This window comes from Erithacus rubecula (genome assembly GCF_903797595.1).
Source record: "Erithacus rubecula genome assembly, chromosome: 1".
Classification (NCBI taxonomy): domain Eukaryota; kingdom Metazoa; phylum Chordata; class Aves; order Passeriformes; family Muscicapidae; genus Erithacus; species Erithacus rubecula.
Window position 1 is genome coordinate 106,410,169 of NC_136658.1, and position 25,482 is coordinate 106,435,650.

General features: G+C 38.1%; 1 protein-coding gene across 18 annotated transcripts in view; it reads left to right on the forward strand.

Moving 5' to 3' along the window:
- KDM6A (lysine demethylase 6A) overlaps positions 1-25,482 on the forward strand; it is a 148,815-nt gene that overhangs the window by 114,291 nt on the left and 9,042 nt on the right. For all 18 annotated transcript variants that reach the window (XR_013774031.1, XR_013774032.1, XM_079304116.1 and 15 more), the window contains 9 exons: positions 12,586-12,715; positions 14,189-14,294; positions 15,020-15,225; positions 17,690-17,754; positions 17,877-17,951; positions 19,253-19,401; positions 20,372-20,486; positions 22,020-22,207; positions 23,382-23,523. Coding sequence is in view for 16 of the 18 variants with exons in the window: in XM_079304116.1 (XP_079160242.1) it covers positions 12,586-12,715; positions 14,189-14,294; positions 15,020-15,225; positions 17,690-17,754; positions 17,877-17,951; positions 19,253-19,401; positions 20,372-20,486; positions 22,020-22,207; positions 23,382-23,523 (1,176 nt within the window). In the remaining 2 variants the exon portion in view is untranslated. The remainder of the gene's footprint in view (positions 1-12,585; positions 12,716-14,188; positions 14,295-15,019; positions 15,226-17,689; positions 17,755-17,876; positions 17,952-19,252; positions 19,402-20,371; positions 20,487-22,019; positions 22,208-23,381; positions 23,524-25,482) is intronic.

Here is a 25,482-nt window from a genome sequence, read left to right on the forward strand (position 1 = left end):
AGAAAAATAAGTTGTTTGGACTTTTTTTCTTTTGTTCAGTAATGAGTTGTCTTTTATAGGCATCATATAGGTGCTATAGAAAAAAAAACAGCAACAACATAGATTCTGAAAATTATGAATGTTAAAGAAGTCATGTTCAGTGCTGCTGTTAAGCTCTTCAGAATTTTATTTTCTTGGTAAGTCAGACAGATTTGGGCTGTCATCACATATCAGTGTTCTCATTGGAAAAGTAATAAATAATCACAGAATGTTGAGGTGGGAGGTCCAGGAAGGGACCTCTGGGATCCTCTCATCCACCCTCCAGCTCCCAGCAGGACCAGCTAGAGCAGGTTACTCAGGCCATGTCCAGCCAGGTTTTAAATATTTCCAAGGATGGAAAGACTCCACAATCTGCCTGGACAAAGCTCTTCATGCTGGGTCACCCCTAATGTAAAAATCTTTATTTTCTATGTACCACTGCATGGGATTATTCTTCCCCTGCTGCAGGACTTGGCAGTTCCCTGTGCTGAATTCCCAGATTCCTGTTGGCCAATTTCTCCTGCCTGTTGGTGTCCCCCTGAGTGGTCACACAGCCATCTGCTCTATCAGCTTGTCCTTCAGCTCTACCAGAGATGGATTTTTTGGTAATGGTGGTTTCAGCATCTATAGCTCAAGCCCAGGAGCTGCTCAGGTGATGGATTGTGTTAAAAATGCAGTTTTGCAGTAGATTGTGAGTCTGTTGTGTTGCAGTTCTGGTATTTTTGACTCTGCAGAAGTTTAGGTCTTGGTCCATCTTATGTTCCAGTTGATGAGCAGGTGTGTTTCTGTTAGTTTTCATCTTTACTCAGTAAGCTTGGGTCATTTTAGATGAGAAGCAGGTTAGATAAAGGCAAAATGTGAGGCCAGCCACTAGAAAACCTGGCAGTGATTGCAGTGTGGTTGTGCAAATTGCACTGTGTTTTCCTCATCTCTGGAAATGCAGAATGGCAGAGTGTGAAAGGCTGGGTTGTAGAAATTCAGATAACACTTCTTAGCAGTGGCTTGTGGCAAAGATGCTTCTCTGTAGGCTACAGTGGTAGAAATGCAGCAAATTTATCCCCTTTCAATAGCCAGTGGGCTGTGGCAGAGGAGGATGGTTGAACCCAGAGCAATAATAACTGAAACTGCTGCAGCTGAATCTGTCAGTGTTCATCTCTGGTACCTGTGCTAGCAGGTAGTCATTAGCTCTGCAAATTCACATTTAGTGCTCACTGCTCACAGCCTTCTCTATGTAAAATATCTCAAAGTCCTCAGGTTTTCTTGGTAGTCTTTGGAGAGATTTGCCTGCTTGCATTAAAAAAAAAAAAAATTGTTCAAAATCCAAACAAGCTGAGAAATTGAAATGACCATTTAGAGAACAGTAATTTCTGTAGCCATTTTTTACAGTTGTCACTGTGTTTGAAAATGTTACCTAAGATGCCTTTAAAGTTCACAGAAGTCCCTTTAATTATAAGCATATGGTTATTGAATGTTTTGGGCTCTACTGTGCTGTTTTCCATCCTGAACTGTATTTGCAGTTCTTTAGTTGAAATGTTATCTGTATTTTTCTCTGTTAGAATTCTTGTTGGAATTTTTATCAGCTCAATATATTTTACTTCAAAATATTTTATCTGGGATGTATGTTTGGTATATTTTTATATAGCAGATATGGTGGATTTGAGCATTACTCTTTTTGATATTAAAACATATATATAAAAGCATGTTTATATCATTCTACAAAAACCCCTGCATCTGTTACTGTGATTGAGAGCTCATAGTTCCTAATGTTGTTGGATTTGATGAGTAATACTGATCCATGATATAGCAGTCTGTCACTATCTGTTACCAAGATAAATTTCATAAAAAAAGAGGAAAAAAACTTTAGGGAGCCTATTTTGTCATCTTTTGAATATTAAGTCTTATTGTAACATTCATTTCCAAGTGACATTGCTGCACATACTGCATTCATAAAAATTAACAGCTTTAATTGAGACCATGTATGTGTCCCTTCTAGTAGAAGTATGAAAATAGCTTCAGTGTATGGTGTTAGGATGAGTGCTCTGCAAATAGGCATAATATAAACTGTTTTGAGGATTTTTTTGTTGAAGTTTAAGTGATCTGCCTCCAAAATTGCAATGTAGCTTTCTTGGGAGAGTAATGGGAAGTGTTTCACCCTGGTGAAATGTTGCATTTTGATGTGTTCAGTGTGCTGTTGTAGGAGAGGGCTGCAGTTAATGTTCAGTAGCAAAACATTTATCATTTTAGCTACAAAGTCTGTCAACCAGCAAGTCCTTGTGTTTGTGCTCTTTGATGGAGGTGTAGTATTCCTAGTGATACTTAATTCCCAAGATAAAGGAAGGCTCATAAAGGTGTTTCACTTGGCTTCTTACAGTCAGTGCCAGCCTCACATAATCATAATTTTTCAAGGGAGGTAAGCTAATACTTTGTCTGGTGTAGTATCCAGACAGCTCAAAAGGTGTTAGATGTGCTTTTTTTTCCTTTCTTTCATACGGAGCAGAGATTGAGAGCTCCCTCTTCAGCCTGTCTGCACCTTCATTCAGCAAGGCACAGGACTTAGCAGCTGGATGGGAAAGGAAAGTGGGCACTGGGAAAAGTGGAGGAGGGACTTGTTGTTTTTAGCAGCTCTGAAGTCAAGAAGTGCATCAGTCTGGACTGATTTAGCAGGTTTAGAGACAGGATTTCTTCTAGGCAAACATTGCTGTCTGGAAACTCTGCACATGTCTGCTAATAACAGTGAGATTCTGAGAAATGACAAGTAACTCACCTGTGCTAGAGCTGGTTACCTGTTATTTCTTACTAATAAAAATTGTAACTGTATATAAACTCTATATAATATATTAATAGTAGGCATTTTTTCCCACCATTCTAATGTGTCTGACAGTTTATATTCATAAAGACAGGGATTTCCCAGTGTTTTTACTGAGTAGCTGATTAACCCTTGCTTTATTCTTAGATGTGCAGGCATATACATGGCAGCTCTGGAGCAGAGTTTTGGGCAGAGCATGCTTGTTACAGGTGCTTTATGCATGACTAACATAAAGAAAAATGCCTGGAAGGGAGAATTTTAAAAGATAATCTGCTCTAAGGCCTTCTGATTGGCAGATGAAAATAATATGTAATAAAATGGAAGATATTTATATGCTAATATATCAGATACTGTGAACTTCAATACTGCATGTTGACCTTTATTTTAATACACTGTGTGGTAATGCAAAAACAAAGAATTGAAAGTACTTCCTGTAGTACTGATTATATTTGGATGCTATCTCTGCATGTAGTGTCTTGAGGCTCAAATATTTGTGACCAAAAATGTTGATTTTTAGAATTACTGTAAAAATTGCAGAAAAGCTACCCACAGTAGAAAACATGAAAATAATTGGTCTTTTTCTTAAAAACAAAACAAAAACAACAAAAAATCAAAAAAACCCCCACAAAAAAACAACAAAGAAATTCTGAAACACAACAGGAAAAAGAGACCAAACACTTTTCCTAGAATGAGCTTAATGCACAGGGAGAGGGGAGTTGTGCTGTAGAGCTGGTTTTTATATATTGGAGCTACAGTGTATTGGACCATAAATGTATTCAGTGTATTCTAGTGTGTCAGTTGTTACATACATACCTTTATTTTATTTGATATGTTCAGAAAGACATTCTGGCTTCATCTCTAATATGGATAATTATATTCTGTTATCTTCTGCCATATTCTTCTTGCTATGTGACAATAGTCACTTGATACAATCTGTTGCCCTGTTGTGTTTATGGTATTCTCCAGGCAAAAATAGACATTTTGACAGGTAGGAACAGGTGGATGTGACTTGGATTTTTTTATGGCTGGAGCACTAGATTAATCATTTTTATTTTCTTCCTCATTCTTCTGCATTTGTCTCTGTTTACTATATGCTTACTTCAAAACCAGGTTGTTTATATTCTTTGTAAATCTCACTGAAGTCCTCAGATGTCTGTTTGTTATTCTTTCCTTCAGATGCTTTCAGGTTTAAAAAAAATCTTATCTAAAAGAGCCATTTTTTGCAGCTTTCAGACCCTACAAGTTTATTTGTGTTTAGAGCACAAAAGACCTGGAATTAGTAGCAGTTTGGGATTAAGTAATGCACAAGAGTTGATTCACAAGGTAACTACAATTGACCTACTGCAGGATAATGAAGTTCCTCATGTCTCAGGAGGGATTTTATCAGGAAGCAGCATGGTCATGCTGATCGCCAAAAAGTGACCTGTTAATGTTCCAAGGGTTCTGTGTGTTGCTTAAGAACAGAGGAGCATCAGAAGTATGGAAATCTGGTGGGTTTTAAAGTGAAAGCAGTTTATTAGAACAGGCATTCATGGTCCTGCATCACAATAAAATAAAGTCAGAATTAGTTAGACAAAAATAAATGCTGGGAGACTGTGATTTTGCCTTACATAAACAAGTGTTGTCTTAATAAAAGCTGCTCAATGAAGCCATTAGGTGAAAGGAGATGCTTTGTATCATAAAATGCAAAACACATGCCAAAGAGAAAACTCCATTTGATTCTTCTTTTATTATGTGTGAATAGGTTGTCTGCTCTGTAGAAACAGACTTGGTAAATGCTTTGTTTTGCCAATGACTAAAGTGAGCACTTAAGTAGGGCAGGATAATTGCAGAGGCTGAAAAGTTTCTTTATATCCCTCTTCCTTGGTTCGAATGTTGAGGAAATATTTAACAGAGCCCCATTCTGTTCCTGGGGTGAAATGAGGTTGTTGAGGAGGCTGAGAAGGGGTCAGACATAGGGTGCTGGCAAAGCAATTGATATTGCACAAGGAGCTTCCCTTGAAGGGCCAGACAATGTCACTGAAAAGCCACAAGGAATTGGGAAATGCAGGAGCTGAGCTATTGACTCAGATATGCAAATCTCATTAAGATGCTGTTCTGGAGAACAGTAGGGTGGCAAATGTGCTCATCTTGTTAAACTGCTGCTGGAGTGCAGGGATGAAAAGGAATTGAGGAGGTGATTCTGGGAAGTGTGATTTGGTTAGTCTTCCCTCCCAATAAAACTGGTTGCAACAGTAAATTTTAAGGTGGTTATAAACCAACTAAATTGTGTTTGGTGAACTGTTTACACAGTAAGTAAAATTCTTTAAGTCTCTGAGTAAATTAACAGATAAAAGAGTGCACTATTAGATTAATTATCCTTCCTGAGATTCCTAGAGAAAATCTCCTGTTAAGGTCATTTAAAGAACAACCAGCAACAACAGAACGACAAAAAACCAACACAACCCCAGGTAATTTTCTGAGCATAAATGAAAAACACGTAATTAAAAGAAGAAAATATTCTAAGAATAACTGCTCTGAATTTGTTATTAGAAAAGCCAGTTGTTATAGGGGGAAAAAAGAAGAGTATGCTTCTTGGTCTGGTTGTGTATCAAGTTTCCTTAAAGTGACTGTTATCAAAAGGTCTTTTCTGTGCTCTTAGAAATGTAAGTATCTTTTCCCTGTGAGCAATCTTTCTGAAAGGAGAATTAATGAAACATTATCACAAGACTTGAGATTTAACACTCGAGGTGTTTATTTCTACTGAAGTGAAGCCAGCTGATTTCCCACTCAGTGTTTCAACTGGTGCATCTAATTAACATCCCAGAGTAGGGATAAAAATCCAGTAAAAAGAGAGTCTGTCTACCAGTTGTACTTTCTAACACTGATCTGAGGTCAGGTCCTTGGTTTAAGCAGTGTACAGAACCCCTGGGTTGACTTGTATTGTTTCTTATAAAAGAAGTAAGAAATATCATGGTTATTTTTTTTTCTTCGTTATTTATTAAAGTTTGTCCACAGCCTTGAAAGAGCAGGCAAAGGTCCAAACAAAACTTAGAATTAGGAGGTCCTCAGACAGTTCTGAAGAGCCCAGCTGGGTAACTGGACAACTTTGTGTCTGCTGGGAGTTGTCCTTGTCATTTTTATGGTGATACATGGAAAGACTCATTTGACTCTGAAGTGTTTCTGAACTTGAAAGCTTTACCAATTTGGTGTGATTGGGGAAGGCAGATGAGAGGTGTAGGTATCAAAAGGGACTAATAAGGTCATTTTATAGTTCTTGTGTTCAGAGAGGGAAAGTAGAGCAATCCATTGAGAGAAGTGACTGGAGACCAGGAGGGATGAGCTCCCTCTCAAGGGGCCCTATAAAATGGTAAAAATACAGAATAGCAGTCAGGGATTTTTCCATGGATGGGATGATGAGACATTGGAATGGGCTGCCAAGGGAGGCTGGTGGAGTCACCATCCCTGGAGGTGTTCAGGGAACAGCTGGAGCTGCCATGGCCAAGTTGACAGTGGTGTTTGGTCACGGGTTGGACTCCATGATCCCAGAGGTTTTTTCCAACCTTAATGATTTGTTGATTCTGTGCTGGTGGTCTGGGCTAAACAGGGAAAAGGGTCTGATAAATGGCCAGCATTTACCCAGGGCAGTAAATCCTTTTCCTGAGGAGTGGGAAGGGCAGTGCAGAGGCTGAGGTGGGCAGATTTCTCCTTGCTCCAAGAGCTCTGCTGGAGCCTGGGGCAGGAGAAATTTGTTGTGTCCTCACTGAAGGTGCTGCTCCTGAGCCTGGTCTGAGTCAGAGAGCTCCGTGGTCCACAGGAAAAAGAGTCTAAATCCATTTGAGGGGAAGTACTTTGTGGAGGAAGGACCTGGATTAAATTAGTGTTTTGTTCTTAAAAACAGCAAAAGCAATTCTTGTTTATTGGGAACTTTATTTACAAACAAAGGGCTTTTTTGGCTTCAAGACAGAATTGCTCAGTTCCTCTAAAGGCACATTACATCTGGCAAGTGACCTTCACCATAGCAAAAGTTTTAAGAATAAAATTTGAAATACTGTGATTTCACAAGCTAAACACTGCTTAGAATAAGAGATTCTATTTTGTTCAAAAGACAAATACCGAACTCTGCAGATGGGAAGCAGAATTATCTGGGAGTAAAAAAAAAAAAAAAAAAAAAAACAACCCATGGGAAAATTTACAGTTCAGAGGGAAGGGCAGGTATATGAAAAAGTTTGGTGCTACTTGTTATAATGCTTTTCTTACGTAAGTCATTGATGTTATTCTGTTTGTCTTACAGCCTCAGAGCAAGGTGATTAGCAAATGAAATAGAGAGGAAAGATGTAAAAGTCATTAAGAAAAGAAAAAAAAGGAACATTACTTCTTACATAACATGTAATTAACCTATGAAATTCACTGCCAACCTGTACTATTGAGGTCAAAACCAGAACAGAATTCAAAAATAATTAGAAATACATTTGCATAATGAGAAAATCCACAGTTCTATTGTAGGATTTTCTGTAGTTTCATGAAAGATCTCTGGGAGTATTGCCAGCTAGTACCTGGTTGTGAAAGGCTGGGATAGAGAATTGCATGATAAACAGGTTGTGTAATTATCTGGCATTACTTGCATTTAAGCATAATGTGAGCTTGACTTGACTTCTTTATATTCCCTTTGAGAGCTCCTCTCTATCCCCTGGCTACAGGAGGAGCTTGGGGAGGGGAAGCTCAGGGAGCCAAGCTGGGTGTTGTGTGTAACCACCTCCTTCCCAGGCTGTGGGGATTGACAGCCTTTTTCTGTGGTTTTGTAATAACTCAGAGTGAGAAAGCAACTGATTGTATCTGCTAATTGTGAAGGGTGGGTGTTTCTGGTTTGAACCAGGACTGCATTAAGTGAGTGCTTCAACTGATTCCTTCTGCAGGCACATTTCAAAAATATCTTGTTCCTTCCTCTTTGTAGATCCATTAATTCTGATAGAATTGAGATAGTGTCAAATCCACAGTTCCTTGTGTTCATTTTAAATGTGATTTTTATTGGATGAAGAGAGGGTATTAATTTTGTTCTTCTGAGTAACTATAATCTCTTGAGCTGTGAAACCTTGTTAATTCTCATACAGCTAATCCTCAAATAATAATTCACTTAGACTGACTCCACAACAAAAACAACTGCTTAAGCACAAATGCTTGTAACTTACTCTGTTTTGACCTATAAATTGCACCTAAAATTCTCATGTACAGACACCTGGAAGTTGTTTAGGTACTTTTCATTATCACCAAAAAGTCATAATCTGTCAAGTAGAAACAAAAAGGGCAAATATTTTTAAAAGTATTGAAGCTAAGAGTTCCAGAAAACACAGAAATTATGTTTGGAAGAGGAAAATCTGTATTCAAAAACAAGATTAAAAAAAATAATGTCTGCACAGAAGTATTAGCATGGTCAATAAAGTGAGAGTGTTCAGTAAATATTTTTGTTCTGTGCTTGGGAAAAAGGCAGATAAAATATTCACATCATGGAATGTACTCTCTTTTCAAGGAGAAGGTTCAACAGCAGTTCCAGTTAAATTTGGCATTTTTAAGTCAGAGGCCCAGATAACATACATCCGTGAACTCTGGAAGAGTGAGCCAGAGAACTGTTTATAATTCATATAGATTTTTTAATAGTTCTTGGAAAACAGGAAAAGTTCCAGAGGACTTGAAGAGCACACTTCCTGAGAAACAGACATAATTCTCTCAGTCTGACATAAGGGTTGAGTGAAATAATAAAAATATTGAGGTGATAAATTTAATAAACTTAAAGAATGTTAATTATTGATAATGATTATTGGTTCTGGGAAAATAAGTTTTATCCTATTAACTCTAATATTTTTGAGGTAGAGTTTTTATTTTAAGATAGAGTTAAATTTGGTATAGCTGTGTAATGCAGGTAGCTTTAAATCTACATGATACTTTTTTTTTTTTTTTTTTTTGTCTGGTGGGATGATGCAGAATCAATCCTGAACCTAAAAAGTGTCTGGCAACTGCCTGATAATGGTTCTGTGGGTGACTGTTGAAACTGTGTCACACCTGGGCTTCTGGTCAGAGGGAAAGTTCTTATGTAAGATTGAAGGCTATAAACTGTCTCTTAAAAACTGTGGGAGTGTATTCTAGAAAACAGTAAAATACAATTTAAATGGGTGTTCTAGTGAATGTGATGATTGCTTATTCAAGAAATCCCATGACTATATGAAATAATACCAAGCAGCCAGTGTCAGGACAAGGGGACATGGTCTTAAGCTGTGCCAGGGAGGTTTAGTTTGGGCATCTGGAGCAGTTTCTTCACAGAAAGGGTGATGGGATGTTGGAGGGAGCTGCCCAGGGAGGTGGTGCAGTCACTGTCCCCAGAGGTGTTCAAGGAAAGGGCTCAGTGCATGGTCTGGGAGACATGGTGGCCATTGGTCATGGGTTGGCCTCAGTGATCCCAGAGGTCTTTTCCAACTTATTTGAGTGATTTCTGTGAAGTTAAGGCACCGGTTTTATCCTCAGTGCTTGATGTTCTCCTGAGCATGGCAGTTTGAGTTTGGTCCTTGGGTGGAGCATTTCCATGGGTTTTGCTTTCACCCTGGAGCAGTCTGTGTGGCTGGAGTGCTGCAGCTGTGGCTCAGGACAGGCTGCACATCACTGTGCCCTTCCCTGTCAATCCCTGCCCATCCCTGCCCATCCCTGCCCATCCCAGCTCATCCCTGCCCATCCCTGTCTATCCCTGCCCATCCCTGCCCATCCCTGCCCATCCCTGCCCATCCCTGTCCATCCCTGTCCATCCCTGCCCATCCCTGCCCATCCCAGCTCATCCCTGCCCATCCCTGCCCATCCCTGCCTGTCTTTGTCCATTCCTGTCCATCCCTGTCCATCCCTGCCCATCCCTGTCCATCCCTGTCCATCCCTGCCCATCCCTGTCTATCCCTGCACATCCCTGTCCATCCCTGCCCATCCTTGTCCATCCCTGTCCATCCCTGCCCATCCCTGCCCATCCCTGCCTGTCTTTGTCCATTCCTGTCCATCCCTGTCCATCCCTGCCCATCCCTGTCCATCCCTGTCCATCCCTGCCCATCCCTGCCTATCCCTGCACATCCCTGCCCATCCCTGCCTGTCTTTGTCTATCCCTGCACATCCCTGCCCATCCCTGCCCATCCCTGCCCATCCCTGCACATCCCTGCCCATCCCTGCCCTTGCCCCTCTGAGCCTGACAGCTGCTCCTGCTTCTCTTCCCACTCTGGGGCAATGAAGGGTGTTGTCTGCACAGTCCACAACAATCCACTCCCCTCTGGAAGTTGAACTTAAATGAAAGAAGCTTCATTCCTTCATCACAGATGACTGGATATCCAGTTTCTTTTGGGGGTGTAAATCAGGCTTGTTTTGTCTTGAGCAGTGCATTTGTTGCCCCTTTCAGCTTCTCTGAAATCCTCTCACAAAAACTGCATTCTTGAAACTGAGATAAGTGGGATTTTCAGCACAGTTGCTGTGGTCAGAAAGCGTCTTTGACTTTACTTGCACTGGCTGTAGTTCTGTATTTCCAGAAGTGGAGAGGCTGGCAGGGGATAGTCACACAGTGGTAGAAAATATTTATAGTATTTCTGTAGCGTTTTTTATAATTTTTATTGCTCTGTTTGGCACACTAGCAATTACAGAATTATTCTTTAATAGCTCTCTTGCCTTGTTATTAATAGTAAGATACTCTGATTCATAGTTTAAAAAAAATGATAGGAAAAATAATGATAGAGTGAAGCTGGTCTGTTACAGACAACTTTAAATATTCTGCCCATCTGTTTCCTGTGCCACTTAAATTATAAATGTTTTGCTGTCTCAGCTTTCCTTTTCTTTGTCCATTTTTCTCTTAAAATTTCCACATAGAGTTTTAGTAGCTTAATAGGAAATTACAGCATGTAATTGGTAATACCAGCTTCAAATGCTGGGTTTATGAATATCTTTGTTCAGCTGATCTTTTTCTTTGTGTTGTTTCTTTCCTGTTCTCCTCTGCCTTTTCAGACCTGTAGTTTTCCTTAAGTGTACAGAAGTTTCTCCTCTCTCCATTGTCACCCTTCCCTGAAATCCCCATGTGTTGTGGCTTTACTGAGCTTTGACTGTGATTGTCTTGCTGGGAGTGCAGCAGCTCAATCCCCATTTGTTCTGAAGAATGTCCCTTTTTCTTCAAGTTTTTCTCGTTTTCCTTGACTTAGAAATTTCCTGAGAACTGTTTACCAATGCAAACTGAATTTTGTCGAAGTTCTCTCTTACTTTTGAAACTTTGCATGTGTTTTGCTTGGTTTTATTTCTCTGTTTGGTAATGCAGAGGTTGTAGTAATGTCTGATACCTGCTGTTCAGATTCTGGTTTCACTTTGCATAGATGGTCTGAATCTCAGGTTCATGCAGCTGTGGTCAATAAATTTCTGTGTGGTGATGATTTTATATTGCCATGTTATTTATGGGTTCTTTTGCTTGCTTTTGTTGGCTTTTTTTGTGTATGTGGGGACAATGAAGCCTTTGCAATAACTGCATCAGACATTAAATATTGGCCAGTGATTTTTTTGCCAAGTTGGATGATGACTAATCAACACTCCTGCGTCACTCTTTCACTTTCTTGGAAGTGAAATTCTGGCACTGGACTGTGCTAGCACCAGGAATGAGCTGTGTGACAGGTGTGCTTTGGGCTGTGTGAGATGTTTGCCAATTTTGTTTGAAATGTTTGTCATGTCAGTCTGTCTGATCTGATCTCAAGCCCCAAGTCCATCTTATGGGTTCTGCTGGCTTGGTTTGAAGCAGTGATCTCATGACCTGGCTGTACCAGGTTTCTCAGTTTTCAAAAGAAGTTTTTATTGGTAGGAGTTTCATCTGATAAAAAGCTGTGTTTTTTGCTGAAGACTGTTGTTACGTTAAAAAAAGTTAGTAACCAGTTAATTTTATAAAGATACATGACTAAATTATACTTTAGAAACATCCTGTTTTGTGGGATGTAACAGCAGTGAATCAAAGGAGGTTGGAAGAAGGGTTTGAATAGTGTTCAGTGAGAAGATTTTTGAAGTAGTTGAGTAATTTTTAACAAGAGTGTAAGAGATGGTTTTGTCAGTACATTCCCAGTGATGGTGACTGGGTATTGACTACAGGCTAAGCTCAGGTCATCCATTACAGAAAAGTCTCACATGCAGTGGGTCCTGCACCCCTGGAAGTCTCCAGGGAGAGGCTGCAGGTACAGGCAGAGAGATTCTCCAGAGTCACACACAGGACACTGACACTGCAGCTCACTGGGGCCTCTCCCCTGCTGCTCCAAAAAATGGATTGTGCAGCAATGGCCCTTCTGCTTCAAAATAAGGCAGGGAGGGGTAGGTATGGTGTAATGTAGCTGTAGTTGTTCTTTGTGACTCAGCAGGTTTTTGGCTGAGACATTGTCATTTTCTGACTTCTGCTCTGCTGCCTCAGCTCCTGTGGAGTGATCATCCACCTGCTAAGGTTCTTCTCCATTTGCAGTTGAAACCTTCTTTTCCTGTTAAATTTTATCAAATGTGTCACATTTGCTTTTACTTAAAAGGGTTGTATTTTTAACTAATAGTGGTGATGTTGCAGATTCAGCAGTGGGAATAAGTTTGAATAATACCAAATTGTACACAGAGGATTCTTGATTAAAACATACAAGCTTTATTTGCATCTTCAATTATGGTTTCTCCTTAATACAACTTATTTTGTATAAGAGACTACACTGATACACATTTATTTCATTTGCCAAGTATTGACAGAGACAGCTCTTGTTTCCTTTTAGGAATCTGGGTAAAAATGGCTTATCTAACAGTAGTATTCTCTTGGATAAATGCCCACCTCCACGACCACCACCTCCACCCTACCCTCCCTTGCCAAAGGACAAGCTGAATCCACCTACACCTAGTATTTATGTAAGTAAATCTAGTGGCAGAAGTACATTGCTGCCTGTCTTTTTGTAATTGTTTGGATATCTGAATTACATAATGTAATTATTTTAAAGATGCACTGTTCATCACTGAGTTCTAATTATGGTGCTCTCCAGACTGGTATATAAGCAGGAGAAATGCTAACCTTAAAGAAAATTTTTAGACTTAGTTTGACTCTTAAAGGACCATCTTAAATTAAGAATTTCAGTAAACAAAAGGAAAAATACTTCAGATTTTTTATTTTTAATGCTCAAATGTTAGCAGAATAAGCAAAACAGTTCATTATAAACAATGCACAGTATTTCAGAAATGTATGTACAGTTTTTTGCAAGTGACAGCTTGTGTATAAATGAGCAAGCTATTAAACTAAACTCCCATAACAATCTGCTCCAAAACATAGTGAAGAAAAATGAATAAAAGTTGAGGTGATGGTAGGAACAAAATGTCACCAGGAAAAGGCAGGGTTTAGTTGAGTAGCATTTTCTTATACAAGCATTGCAACTTTTGTTCTGAAAATAAAATTCCATAATAGCTTTATTGAGCTAACTTCCTTAGTTATAGAAGAATAAATTGCAGGATATCCACTTCCTTAATAAAAGAAAAATAAATTACAGTATGTCCATACAGGCAGTGTGAAAAATTCAAGTTTGCTTGGTCACCTCAGTTTGGGGATCAAAAGAGGGCTGGCACTTGGGTCTGAGTGTGCTGGGAGCTGGGTTAGGCTGGATGCAGTAGTGCTTCCAGATGTTTTCCAGGTGTTGCATCTGAGCTCATCTACCTTAATAAGAGTCCATCCCAGCTTTGCTGAGTCCTCACCAAGCTGGAAAGTCACCACACTGCCACAGACCCTGCAGTTGTGCCACTCTTTGGGAACTCCCTGTTGTGTTCTGTTTATTGCTAGAAATGCCTTCAGCATTCTAAAGGATTCATAGCAATTAAAAAAAAATCAGGAGGGAGTCTATAGCATAAAATTGAGGTTATAGGTGCAGAGAAGCATAAGAAAATTAAATCAACCTTTCTGGTTAACATGAGATATACCCTGAGAGTAGTCTTGTAATTATACTGTTGTATACATTAGCTGTAAAATTAGCACTTTTTTTTACTTCTGAAAAGAAACTGTATTGTTCTTCAGAGAATTCTCTGGATTTAGGGAATGTACAAGGCTACTGTCAGATAAAGAAATTAAGTTCAGGAAACCTGAGTTGCAAAGCTGAAGCAACCTGGGAATAATTCATGCCAAGAAACAAATTACAGTAACAAATTAATTTCAAGAGTGAACCCAGCATTTACCATAGAAAGAATTGTATGGTGTTACTGTTCATTCCCCACAGTGCAGGGAAATGCAGAAAATGCCTGTTTTCTTTCTGTTGCTCTTCTTTTGTTTTACTATTCTTTCTTGTTTTACAAATAAGGAATCTAGATTGATCTGACATCTAATACTCCATTATAATTTTGCAGTTGGAAAATAAACGAGATGCTTTCTTTCCACCTTTACATCAATTTTGTACAAATCCAAACAACCCTGTTACTGTAATACGTGGCCTTGCTGGAGCGCTTAAATTAGGTAAATTTACTTTTTTTTTTTTTTTTTAACCTTGGGGAGAAATTAATGTTTTTTAAAAAGAGGTCTCTCAGTTCTTAGAAGTGGATATTTTATTTCTATAATACTGTTTTACCTGTATATTCCAAGTTGTTAGGGTAATTTGTCATTTCTGAGTTTGCTGTTGTTCTGATCTTGGACATGTCTAAAAAAACCCCACAAAACACCACAAATACAGCAGATTTTGTTGAGCACAGAGGGGACCTGAGCTGTGGGTATGGAAGTTTACAGCTAGACATTTCCTATAGAAAACCTAATACATGTCTTTGTGTGTAGATCTAATGGTCTGTAATTTGACTGTGTGCAATATTTTGAAGTCTCTAGATAGATAAATTGTCACTGCTGGTATGAAATGTGTTTTATGATAGAAGTACATTCATAAAGCTCTGCTCTGAAAAATGCTTTCTTAGTATTAGATTTGAACATTGTTTGCAGATTTGTTTAGCCAAGGCATGTAAAATGTTTCTTATAAAATAGTCCATAGCTGCCAAGTTTTTTCTAATTTCCTGCTGCATGTATGGAGAAAAGTTTTTTGAGTGTTAATAGTTAATGTTCAGGTGGTCAGTGTTGTGAAGACTAAGGGATAAAAATGATTTGAGAGTAAACCTTTCAATAACTTCAGGCATTTTCCTGAATTTTTTAAAATTCTAATTTAACCTTCATTTATTAATTTTATTGCTATGCATTAGATCTAGGACTCTTCTCTACTAAGACATTGGTAGAAGCGAATAATGAACACATAGTGGAAGTAAGGACACAGCTACTGCAGCCAGCAGATGAAAACTGGGACCCCACTGGAACAAAGAAAATCTGGCGTTGTGAGAGCAGTAGATCTCATACAACAATTGCTAAATATGCACAGTACCAGGCCTCCTCATTCCAGGAGTCTTTAAGGGTAAGTTAATTGCTGCTGTTGGAGTTATAATTCACAGACTGCATACTGACTCTGGAGCCAGTTAATAAAGGTTGTTGGAAAAAGCAGAAACTGCTGAGGAAAAAGAGTCATTTCTATTAGCATGAGGAGCACAGGTAAATTTTCAAAATCTGTTTTGAATAGAGGGTAAAATAGTTACATTATTCTTCCCAAATGTGTTGTGTAAACTTCAGTTTAAGAATGTAAAACTTGTGGTTATTGCATACTTTGCAAGTTTATTAGTTTAGGCTTTCATATTTTAATATCAAAATGCACATTAAAATATTTAGAACTCAAGGCTTTTTTACAATTTGGGTTGCTTCTAATTTCACATGTTTTGAAATCAGATTTCTTTGTTCTTCCTACTGTCCTGAATTCATTTGGATGTGGCATATTAGAAGTTTGCACTAATACTGGTCTTTTGTTGGGTTCCAAACATAACTGTTCATATTTAGTTTAGAAGTTTTTAGGCTTATGTGACAGAGTGAAGTATTAGAAATAATATTTCCCCTTCCTGCCTTGGCAGAGGGGTTGGACTCCATGATCTCCAGACATCCCTTCCAACTCTAACTATTCTCTTACTCTGGGATTCTGTGAAATGTGCTTTTATTGGTATTTTTAACATTTTTTACTGAAGTTGTGAGCACATTCTTGAAACTGGCTATGGGTACTCCTTGGAGGTTTATGTTACCTGGTGTTGCAAAAAGACTGGGCTAAGGTTAGAACTAAGACAAGAAGATAATTTTGACCAGTTGTATGTTAGAAAATAGGGAAAAGGTCATTGTGGGGAATTGACTGTTGCAGTTTTCACTGCCTTTATACAGAAACAGTAATTATTTCAGTAAGAAGAGAAAGAGAAATTTCTAAATTCAATTTTTGTGCATTAGAGGAAAGGTTTAGAAGCAAAGAAATTAATTGCTAATTGAAGAGAACAGAAGGAAATCTAATGATAAGGCTTCGAGCTGGTACAAGATGAAGAAAAGAAACAGGAATACAATGGGAAGTAGGGGGCATGGAAATCTTCTGGAATTTGGGATTTTTCATCTGTACTGGTAATAAATGTCAGTAGGATTTTGGCTGAAGTTTTCTGGTGGCTGAAGGTTCCTGGTTTCTGCCCCTTGAGCAGTGGCACCAGAATGTTGTATTCCTGTGTGTCATTCCAGAGGGGCTGGAGAATGCTACATCAGTGGAGTATAACATAATTATCTGTCTGTCTGTCTGTGTATCTATATATCTCTATTAAAAATTGCACATAATTGTACATACCACCAAAAGCCTCAGCTTTGGACCTGCATCACTCTGTATCCCATAAGGTGTTATGATTATTTTTTTCCTCACTGTTGCAAACTGGTGGTAAAAATGCAATACATAATATAATTTTTAAGAGTGATGACTTTCATTTTTCCCCTGGAAATTAGAAAGACACTGTATCTGTGTTCTTTGCCTAACACTGCTCTGACCTGTCCTTAGGTGACTTCCCAGTGTTTAAATGAAAGCTTTATTTCTTCTTTCTATAGCCACAGTTCTCTTGGCTTGCCCTAAGTGATCTTTTTTCTTTATTCTTGTAACAGCTATTACTTTGCTTTTCTAGCATGTCTTGCAGCATTTGATAAATCCATCATCACTAGGTTCCTTTTTGTTTCTTTTTGTCCTTCATTCAAAGGATGAATAAGACTTTCTCAGGTACACAGGGCACTTTGAGGTTTAACAACAATCCCATTCAAAGCCAGAGATCTTTGGATAGAATCCAGACAGTTCCTTCTTCCTTTTTGTCTTTCTTTTTCTTTCTATGTCTATATACTTGCCAAAATAGAAGTCTTTAGAATAGGGTTTTGAGCACAGTCTGCTAAAAAGATCAAATTGCATCATTTAATATTGGTTGGATTTTTTCCACTAGTCATGGTCTCGACTACTGCTAGTGCTAAAATAGCATATGGCTATGAAAAATTCAAAAGATTTTATATAATGGATTTTATTAAATTGGTTTCATAAATATTAGTCATCCTAGTTTCCTGTCAGGATACCTGCTTGACTTTGTAGGGAGGTAGATGTTCTTATTTGAAAAAAGTTAATACTGGATTTAATACTGAATTCCAGGTCACCCTCATAATGGAGCAAGCCAACATACTCATATCCAATTTGAATGCAGGCCAGCAGAAATATTTACAGTGTAGATATTTTCTGTTGGCCTGGCCTGAATGTCATGGAATCTGCAGCCATGAAGATTTTTTTTTCAATGCATTTGACTGACTTTTCAAATTTTCTTCACAATGAAGAAATGTTGACATAAATTCTTAGCCATAGATATTTCAAAGGTTGTGTCAGTATCTTGAAACAAATATATTAATATCTGTGTAATCACTTGATAACTATATATTTTATCTGTTATTTTATGTGTACGTGTATGTATATAAATATAAAAACATTTCAAAATTGCATTTTGTAGGAGGAAAATGAGAAGAAGAGTCACCACAAGGACCACTCAGATAATGAATCCACATCTTCTGATAAGTAAGTGTGGTATAACTATTAATTCTCTTGTTATTATATATTCTCCATTTATTCTCTGGTTATATGTGCTATTTTAATAATTTCTTTTTCACATTTGCTTGATACATTTGTTACCTTTGCAGCTCTGGGAGGAGGAGAAGAGGACCTTTTAAAACAATCAAGTTTGGGACCAACATTGACCTGTCAGATGACAAGAAGTAAGTTGATTACAATTCCTCCTGCTCACAGTGGGTTTCTACATGATGATAATCCTCCTGGAAATCCAGTGTGGTATTCTCAGACATCAGCCAGTCTGTTGCTAAATTCCATTTGCACACCCCATTTCCAGAATGAAATGGTTTCCTTTGGTCTTCAGACTGTTGTTACAAGTCCTCATGCTAAAATATCATTTCAAACTTCTCTTTCCAGGATTTTTTTGTTTTCCAGAAATGAGTTTAAACATCCATCAGTCCTCCTTCTAATCCATTCCCATTGTTTCATTGTGAGGCTTTAAATTGTTTGCTTTCTACTTTATTTCTTCTGACAACACCAAATTTTTAGTTTTTGTATAGAAACTGTAAGATTAAAGGTATTTTTTCTTTTTTTGTTAGAATTTTTGTTATTAATGAGTTTTTTCCCTTTCATTCATACTGTCACCTGTTTCCACCTTTTCATGACTCTTGCTTCTTTATCCAGTAACAGGTTTCAAAATATGTAGCAAAGACCAGACCAGTGCTTACCTGTGGTGAGCCACCATACCTCTCAAGAGCCTCAAAAAAAAAAAATTAAGTGTTATTTAAGCTATATATCCTTGTGTGGTAGATGAAGGTAGCATAGAAAATATTATAAATATTTTGAAAGTATGTTCTTATTGTCCAGTAAGAATTATTTGGTTGAATCTCTAGTTAATACATGCTTCCATCAAAGACCCAGCATGTCTAGGCTGTCAGTCCCACCAGCTGCAGTACAAAAATTCAAGTTTATTTCATTCATAAGAAAAGAAGTTTATGGTGTTTGGGGTGTAAGGATCACTTAACATGATGACATCTTTTGTGGCAGAGTCACTGGAAGATCCATGTGTGCATCTGTGGATGTGAGAGAGGTTGCTACAAAATTTTAGATATTGATGCCATTTTTCTGTAAAGGAAATTCCATCAGTAAATGCAAACTAGTTGATAATAAACTATTACTCTGACTAAGCCATTGGGAGAGAGACTTCAAATGAAGCTAAGCAAAGCTAATCTGAGGCTTGTAGGGAATTGGATTTTGATACTTGAAATAGTTCTTGTAGAGTCCCAGGTAGATGTCAGACCTTCTGATCTGTAGTTTCAACTTTTGCTGCAAAATCGTTTCCCTTCAACTAGCCTGTCAGATTTCTGATTTGTATTTGGAAATATTCTAAAATTGAAAGAGTAACACAGATACCTGTGCTAACAATTTTTTGAAAATGTTTATGTCTCCCAGACTCTTCTAAGAGTTTCAGGGATTCACAGTTTGTCAATTTGCTATTTTGCTGCAGGTGGAAGTTGCAACTCCATGAACTGACAAAACTTCCTGCTTTTGTACGTGTGGTATCAGCAGGAAATCTTCTAAGCCATGTTGGTCATACCATCCTGGGCATGAACACAGTGCAGCTCTACATGAAGGTTCCAGGAAGCAGGACACCAGGTGAGTATAATCTGCATGGAAAAAAATCAGATTTTACTGTTGGATTTAACTGCACTGCAGATTTTCTGTATCTTACAGCATGTCTTAACATGATAAATATGCATATTCAGTATTTTAATATTTCATACTTAACTGAACTCTGTGTTTTCAAAGCAGTTAGAGTGGAAATTTCTGTATTTCTGCAGTGCTAGGGAATTGTCCTGCTGACCTCTTGCATGCAATAATGGGTTCTTTAAGGAGAAAAAGAAGGTTTGGTTTATATACAAGGACAGTATTTGTATTTTACATGTCTTGGAAGTTTTTAGAGGCTTCCCAAGAGGTCTGGTGCAATCCTAGAAATCAGAGATTTCCACTTTTTTGAGTATTACTGTCTGAGAATAGGACTCAATCCTCCATGATGAATCATGCTGTGTTGGAGTCCTGGACTGGGATTTGAGAAATCTGCACTAAATTTCACGGTTTGTTTTTTTCTGAAGTACATCTTCAGAAAATTCCATTAGGGATTATGGCTCAGTTTTCCAGCTGTCTAAAGAAGATAAAATACTGGGCATTTCTACATGAATTTTGACATCTTTTTCAGAAAGATTTTTGCACTTGTCTGTTCAGTGCCTGAAGTCACAAAGTTTTGCATCTGACCAGAACTGTCAAGAGATAGCATGAAACACAAAATCTGAGCTTTTGAAGTCTTTTTTTTCTGCAGGAGGGAGGAACTGCTGAAATATTGGTCATATGTCCAAGATTAGTAGTTCCAATTTTATTTTCACAAACTAACAAAAGCAGAATTCTCATGTCCCTGGTAGCTTAATTGTGTGAGGCACCTAAATAGTGCATGTAAATGTCATGTAAGATATATAACAATACTTAAACTGTGGTGTAAGTTTTTTTAGTAATTGTGTATTGGCATTTCATGGCGTTGTTTTTGATATAAAGGCCTTACATAAAGTCTGTTTACTTTTCTCTTAAATTTCAGGTCATCAAGAAAATAATAACTTTTGCTCAGTAAATATAAATATTGGTCCAGGTGACTGTGAATGGTTTGTTGTCCCTGAAAGCTACTGGGGTGTCATGAATGACTTCTGTGAAAAGTAAGCTGGACATGCTGTTTTTCTCTTTTGACAAATTTTTTGTGCCTTTCTCAGACTTGAGGGGGGAAATTACTGAGGGTGTTCTAAGGGGACATTATTTTATGGGTTTTCCATGTAGTCAGAAAAGTCTTTTAAAAGTAGGTCAAAATGCAAAATCTAGAGTTCATACAAAATACCACATTTGTACAATACCCAAGAAGCTTGGGTTGCCTGTGACAAAAGCAAAAGCAGAATTCTCTTGTCAGAAGCAAATACAGAGTATTTTGACATGTTTTTTTGTTGCATTTAGAGTGAAGGCTAAATTTGGTCAGACACCAGGAGGTGTCATGGCAGACTTTGCTTAGAGTTAAATATTTGTAACTCCCTGGAAAAGCTGAGGTACCCTGAGCATTGAGGAGCTCTCAGCCAGCTCTAAGATAAAAATTTCTCTGCTGTGCCTTGTGCAGAGTGGTTTTAAAAACAAACAGAAAAATATATGTGCACACACAAGAAAGGAGGGAGCATCAGTTAAATCCCCTAATCATGCCCATACTCAAACAGGAGCCTCTGAGGTTGATTGTATGGGAGAACATTTTTTTTTATCCAGTTGAAATTTGATTAAGCTCTTGACTTCAGAACTTCTCCAGAGCTCTGCAAATTCATCTCAGTGTCTCTGTATTTTCTGCCTGTCTACTGACAGCTGTTCTTATTTCATCCACCCTTACATAGATAAGCCATCTCAAAAATGTAATTTCCACTGATGGAATAGTCTCTGGCACAACAGGCCTTGTTACTTGCATGTCACTGTCCTTCTGAGGCTGACAGAGAAACTGAGAGCTTGATAACCTCACAAAATGTCTACAGTGCTGCTACAGAGATATTTGATTGTCATTGAAAACTGTGCATTGCAATAATCTCTCATGGTGCAGTTTAAAAGCAGTGTAATGCTGGGGTAGGGAGGGGAGAGGGGTGTGGATTTTGCATAACCATAGGGGAAGACTTCATAGTTAGGAAATCCATGTGGAAGTGTTTTTCCATGCTGCTCAGGAGAGTCAGCATTTCTTGGCTGAGAGCACTGACCCATCACAATTGAAATGTTGATTGTTGTATGAGGCAAGCTGCACATGCACACACAGACAGTGTGAGTAAATGTTCAGAGAACATCCCTGGGAGCTGCTGTGGTCTGTGCAGAAGATCAGGCACTGATGGAAAAGCAGAACTGGACACTGGTGCCACACTAGATCTGACCAAGGGTTGGCCTGCCTCAGCATCAATAAAATACTGGGAAAATTGAAGGAAAATAGAACTTAACTAGAAGCTATAAACTGACTTCACATAGGCAGGTGGATGGGCAGGTGTTTTAATGTATTCCTGATTTGAAATGAGGAATTATGATCAAGAATTTTATGCATGACAGTTTTCTTTTGGCTACTCTTTGTGGGTCACTGTTAGCTGCAGAAAAAAAATTGTGGTGATGGTCATTTTTTACAGATTGCATTGAAGTATCTGCCACATTGGTAAAGGCTGAAGACTTTATCTTTCCTCTCATTTCAGGAACAATATGAATTTCCTAATGGGATCTTGGTGGCCAAACTTGGAAGATTTGTATGAAGCCAACGTCCCAGTTTATAGATTTATTCAAAGGCCAGGGGATTTGGTGTGGATAAATGCTGGCACTGTTCACTGGGTTCAGGCTATTGGCTGGTGCAACAACATTGCATGGAACGTTGGCCCTCTCACAGGTATGTGTGAGCAGAGCCTGTGCTGGGCTGTGTGTGGGCAATATTGTACTGCACATGGCACAGAACCTGACACTTCTTACTAATTTGCCATGCTTCACTAGATGGAAAAAACCCAGTGTGCTGTATTTATAACATATGATGTGTTGAAGCTTTGAATAATTCCATTGTAAGAGGAAGAAAAAGCAGAATGCAGTCTTGGTGCTTGTGCTTTGAATGGGATTGGAGAAGTAAAATGTGTAAATATATGTACTGTCTTCTTAGGCCATTTCTTAACTTTTTCTCCCAAATATATTCTACCCAGCAAACTCCATTATGGATTTCATACGAGTTTAAGCACTAATCCTCTAATATTGGTGGGATAGTGGGTACCTAATAGCACTTTGGTGAGAGCAGCAGGAAATGCAAACAGTTGTAAAATTTAGTTCATAAAGTAACATTATTATAGGGGAAGACCTACTGCTCTAGAATTCTTCAGTTCTGGACCATAGTCTTGGAAGGATTTTTATCTGTGAGTGTGGAAGGAAATTCTGCAGTTCTCTAAAACAAGAGTCTGTCAAGTGTTTGATGAGAGTGTATTTCCAAAAAAACTTGTTTTCTTAAGTGGTTTAAAATGTGTCTTTATATGGTGCAATAGAGAGTGTATCTCTAAGATTGTGTGATTGACTGATAGACCTCTCATGTTCAGTCACAGTAAATTTTGTAAAACATTTTTGAAAGAGGGGTGGAGTGAGTAGGCTGCTTAATGAAAAAGTCTGACTCACTTCTTCTCTCAAGAAGAGATTATATACCATAGCAGAGTAGAATCATGATAAATTGTGAATAGACTGAGATGCAGACATTTCAAACCTGGATTTTTTTTAATCCGGAGCACTTAAAAATTTACTAATTAATCATTTTTGAAATACAGCTCCATGTTCAGCAAAGAAGTGGAACACTTGTCAGTAACTTGTCTTCACAGGTGTTTGTTGCTGCTTTGGTATTGTGTGTTCTTTCAACATCATAAATACACTTCTTAAAAGACATTTTAAAAAATAGAAATATAGTTGGAACGAATGGCTCATTGTGAATGAAGTTTAGTTGTAAAAGACATAAATCATTATTATAACCAGAATAATCTTGTTTGATAATTGTTCTTTAAGCTGACTGATGGTTTCTTGACTGTGTGTTTGTGCAGCCTGTCAGTACAAGCTGGCAGTGGAACGGTACGAGTGGAACAAGCTGCAGAGCGTCAAGTCCATAGTGCCCATGGTTCACCTTTCATGGAATATGGCTCGGAATATCAAGGTCTCAGATCCAAAGCTTTTTGAAATGATAAAGTAAGTTTTGTTTGTTTGAAGATTTACTATGCCCTTTTCCTCTTCACACATAAACCAAGTGGTTGATTTACAAATAGTTCTTTGCAAGATTTTTCTGTTCCCCGGAACCAAAGCAAAATTGCTTTAGGTTCTGTTTTTCAAACACAATATTTATAGGTATCCCTAATTTTATTATGTTTTATGTGATGTTATTGTGGCATAGCTTTAGAATTATCTAAGTAACATTTTTAGTTAAATGTGCCGTAGACTTAATTCAGCAATTTACAGAATGTTGGCTTTGATCACAGCAGCTGTTCAGAGTATGTATCATCAGAAATAGCAAATTAGGTCATCAACCCAAATATTAGAATTGGGATATGTAGTCATTTTTAAAGCAAAGTTAAATTCTGCATTTCTAGAACTTGTAGTTAGTGTTCTCATGCTGTCATTTGGAGATCCAGTATAAATCTTTTAAATAAAGGCAAGTAGGAACTTGAGAGCCTCCTTCTCTTTGCTCTTCTGAACAATGAATTGATTGATGTGTAAAATGATAATTGAGTTTTGTGACATTTCTCATATGCATATTCCAAATGCAGGAATATTCTAGGCTTCAAGCATCTGTAGTGATTTTCTTTAAAGGGTGCAACTTCAAGAAATGTAAATCATATTGCAACACCATACTAAGGTTGGGAATGAATGAGCATTTCAACATATTACATAGGTTTGTCTTAAAGTGGGGGAATAAATTCCAAAGTGTATTACTCATCATGAGAATCCTCTGGTAGCTGCACATTCTGCTTTCCTGAGTCTACCAAAGCACTTCTGAGCCCTTCTCAGTCTTACCAACATACTGGATAAATAAGCATTGAATCCTTTTATTATTTGCCTTGAAATTGGTTTTAAGAATTAGTAAGTTAACTTGTGGAAAAAAGGGCAAAGGAAAAGAGTGTCTTTTTTTTCCCCCAGTGGGATTTATTGGTGACGTCTGAGTGTGACACCTTTTTACAGTAGGAATTTAATTTAGGCTTGAACATCTGTTGCAGAATGGTGGCATTGGGGAAATGTTAAATTTGTAAGAACTGACAACTTTGGAAGTTGACAACAGGGAGGTTTGTAGTCACTCTAAAGCTTGATTATAGGGTAGCATTTGTGTGTGAATGCTTTCCTAAAATCTAGAAACTGATACTTAGGGTAAATAAAGTATTTGCTGAAGTCCTGGCAGTCCTGCCCCTTCTACTAAACAATTTGTGCTCATATTCCTAATGCCAGCTGTCATAAAGAAAAGACTAAAAACTGAATTGTTAGAGATGAGAAACAGGGGAAAATGCAGGAGAGTGTGGGAGGCAGAAAGCCAAAAAGTCCATTTAAAAATACCAAATCCACAAGCTTCACTTTTATCTTTATTTACATAAAATACATATAAAGCTAAGCACACATCTATTGTAAAGCTCAAAGCAGTTCTGAAATGTTTTTGAAAAAAATATGATTTTGATATTTTGGCCAGTTGCATTTTGCATTTGCCATGGTTTGGGTTTAAAAGGAGGAGAACAGCATCCTTCTCCAAGAAAATCACTTAAAGCATTATGGAAAAACACAGAGGGCTAAATGGTAATTTGCTGTTGTCTTGCTGGCTCACACCAGCCCAGCTTTTTCTAGCAAGAGACTCAAACTTTAGTTGTGCATTACAAATAAACAGAGATGCTGGGGTACAGATGGAAATTTTTGGGCATGCATGCATTTGCTTTTTCCAGTCTACTGAAGCCATTTCCAGTTTACTTGGATTAAGCCTCCCACATCCAGGTTAGTTGTCAGCCAAAACTCAAGTTCCTGCTGTGGGTGCAGAGGAAAAAAAAGAAGAGGAAGATCAGCTCTGGTTTGTAATGTCCAGTAGCAGCAGCCTGAGATAACCTTTTGTGGTCACTCCTGTAGTTAGGGAATAGCAGTTCCTAGAAATCACTGTCAGCACAGCCTGGTGTCTGA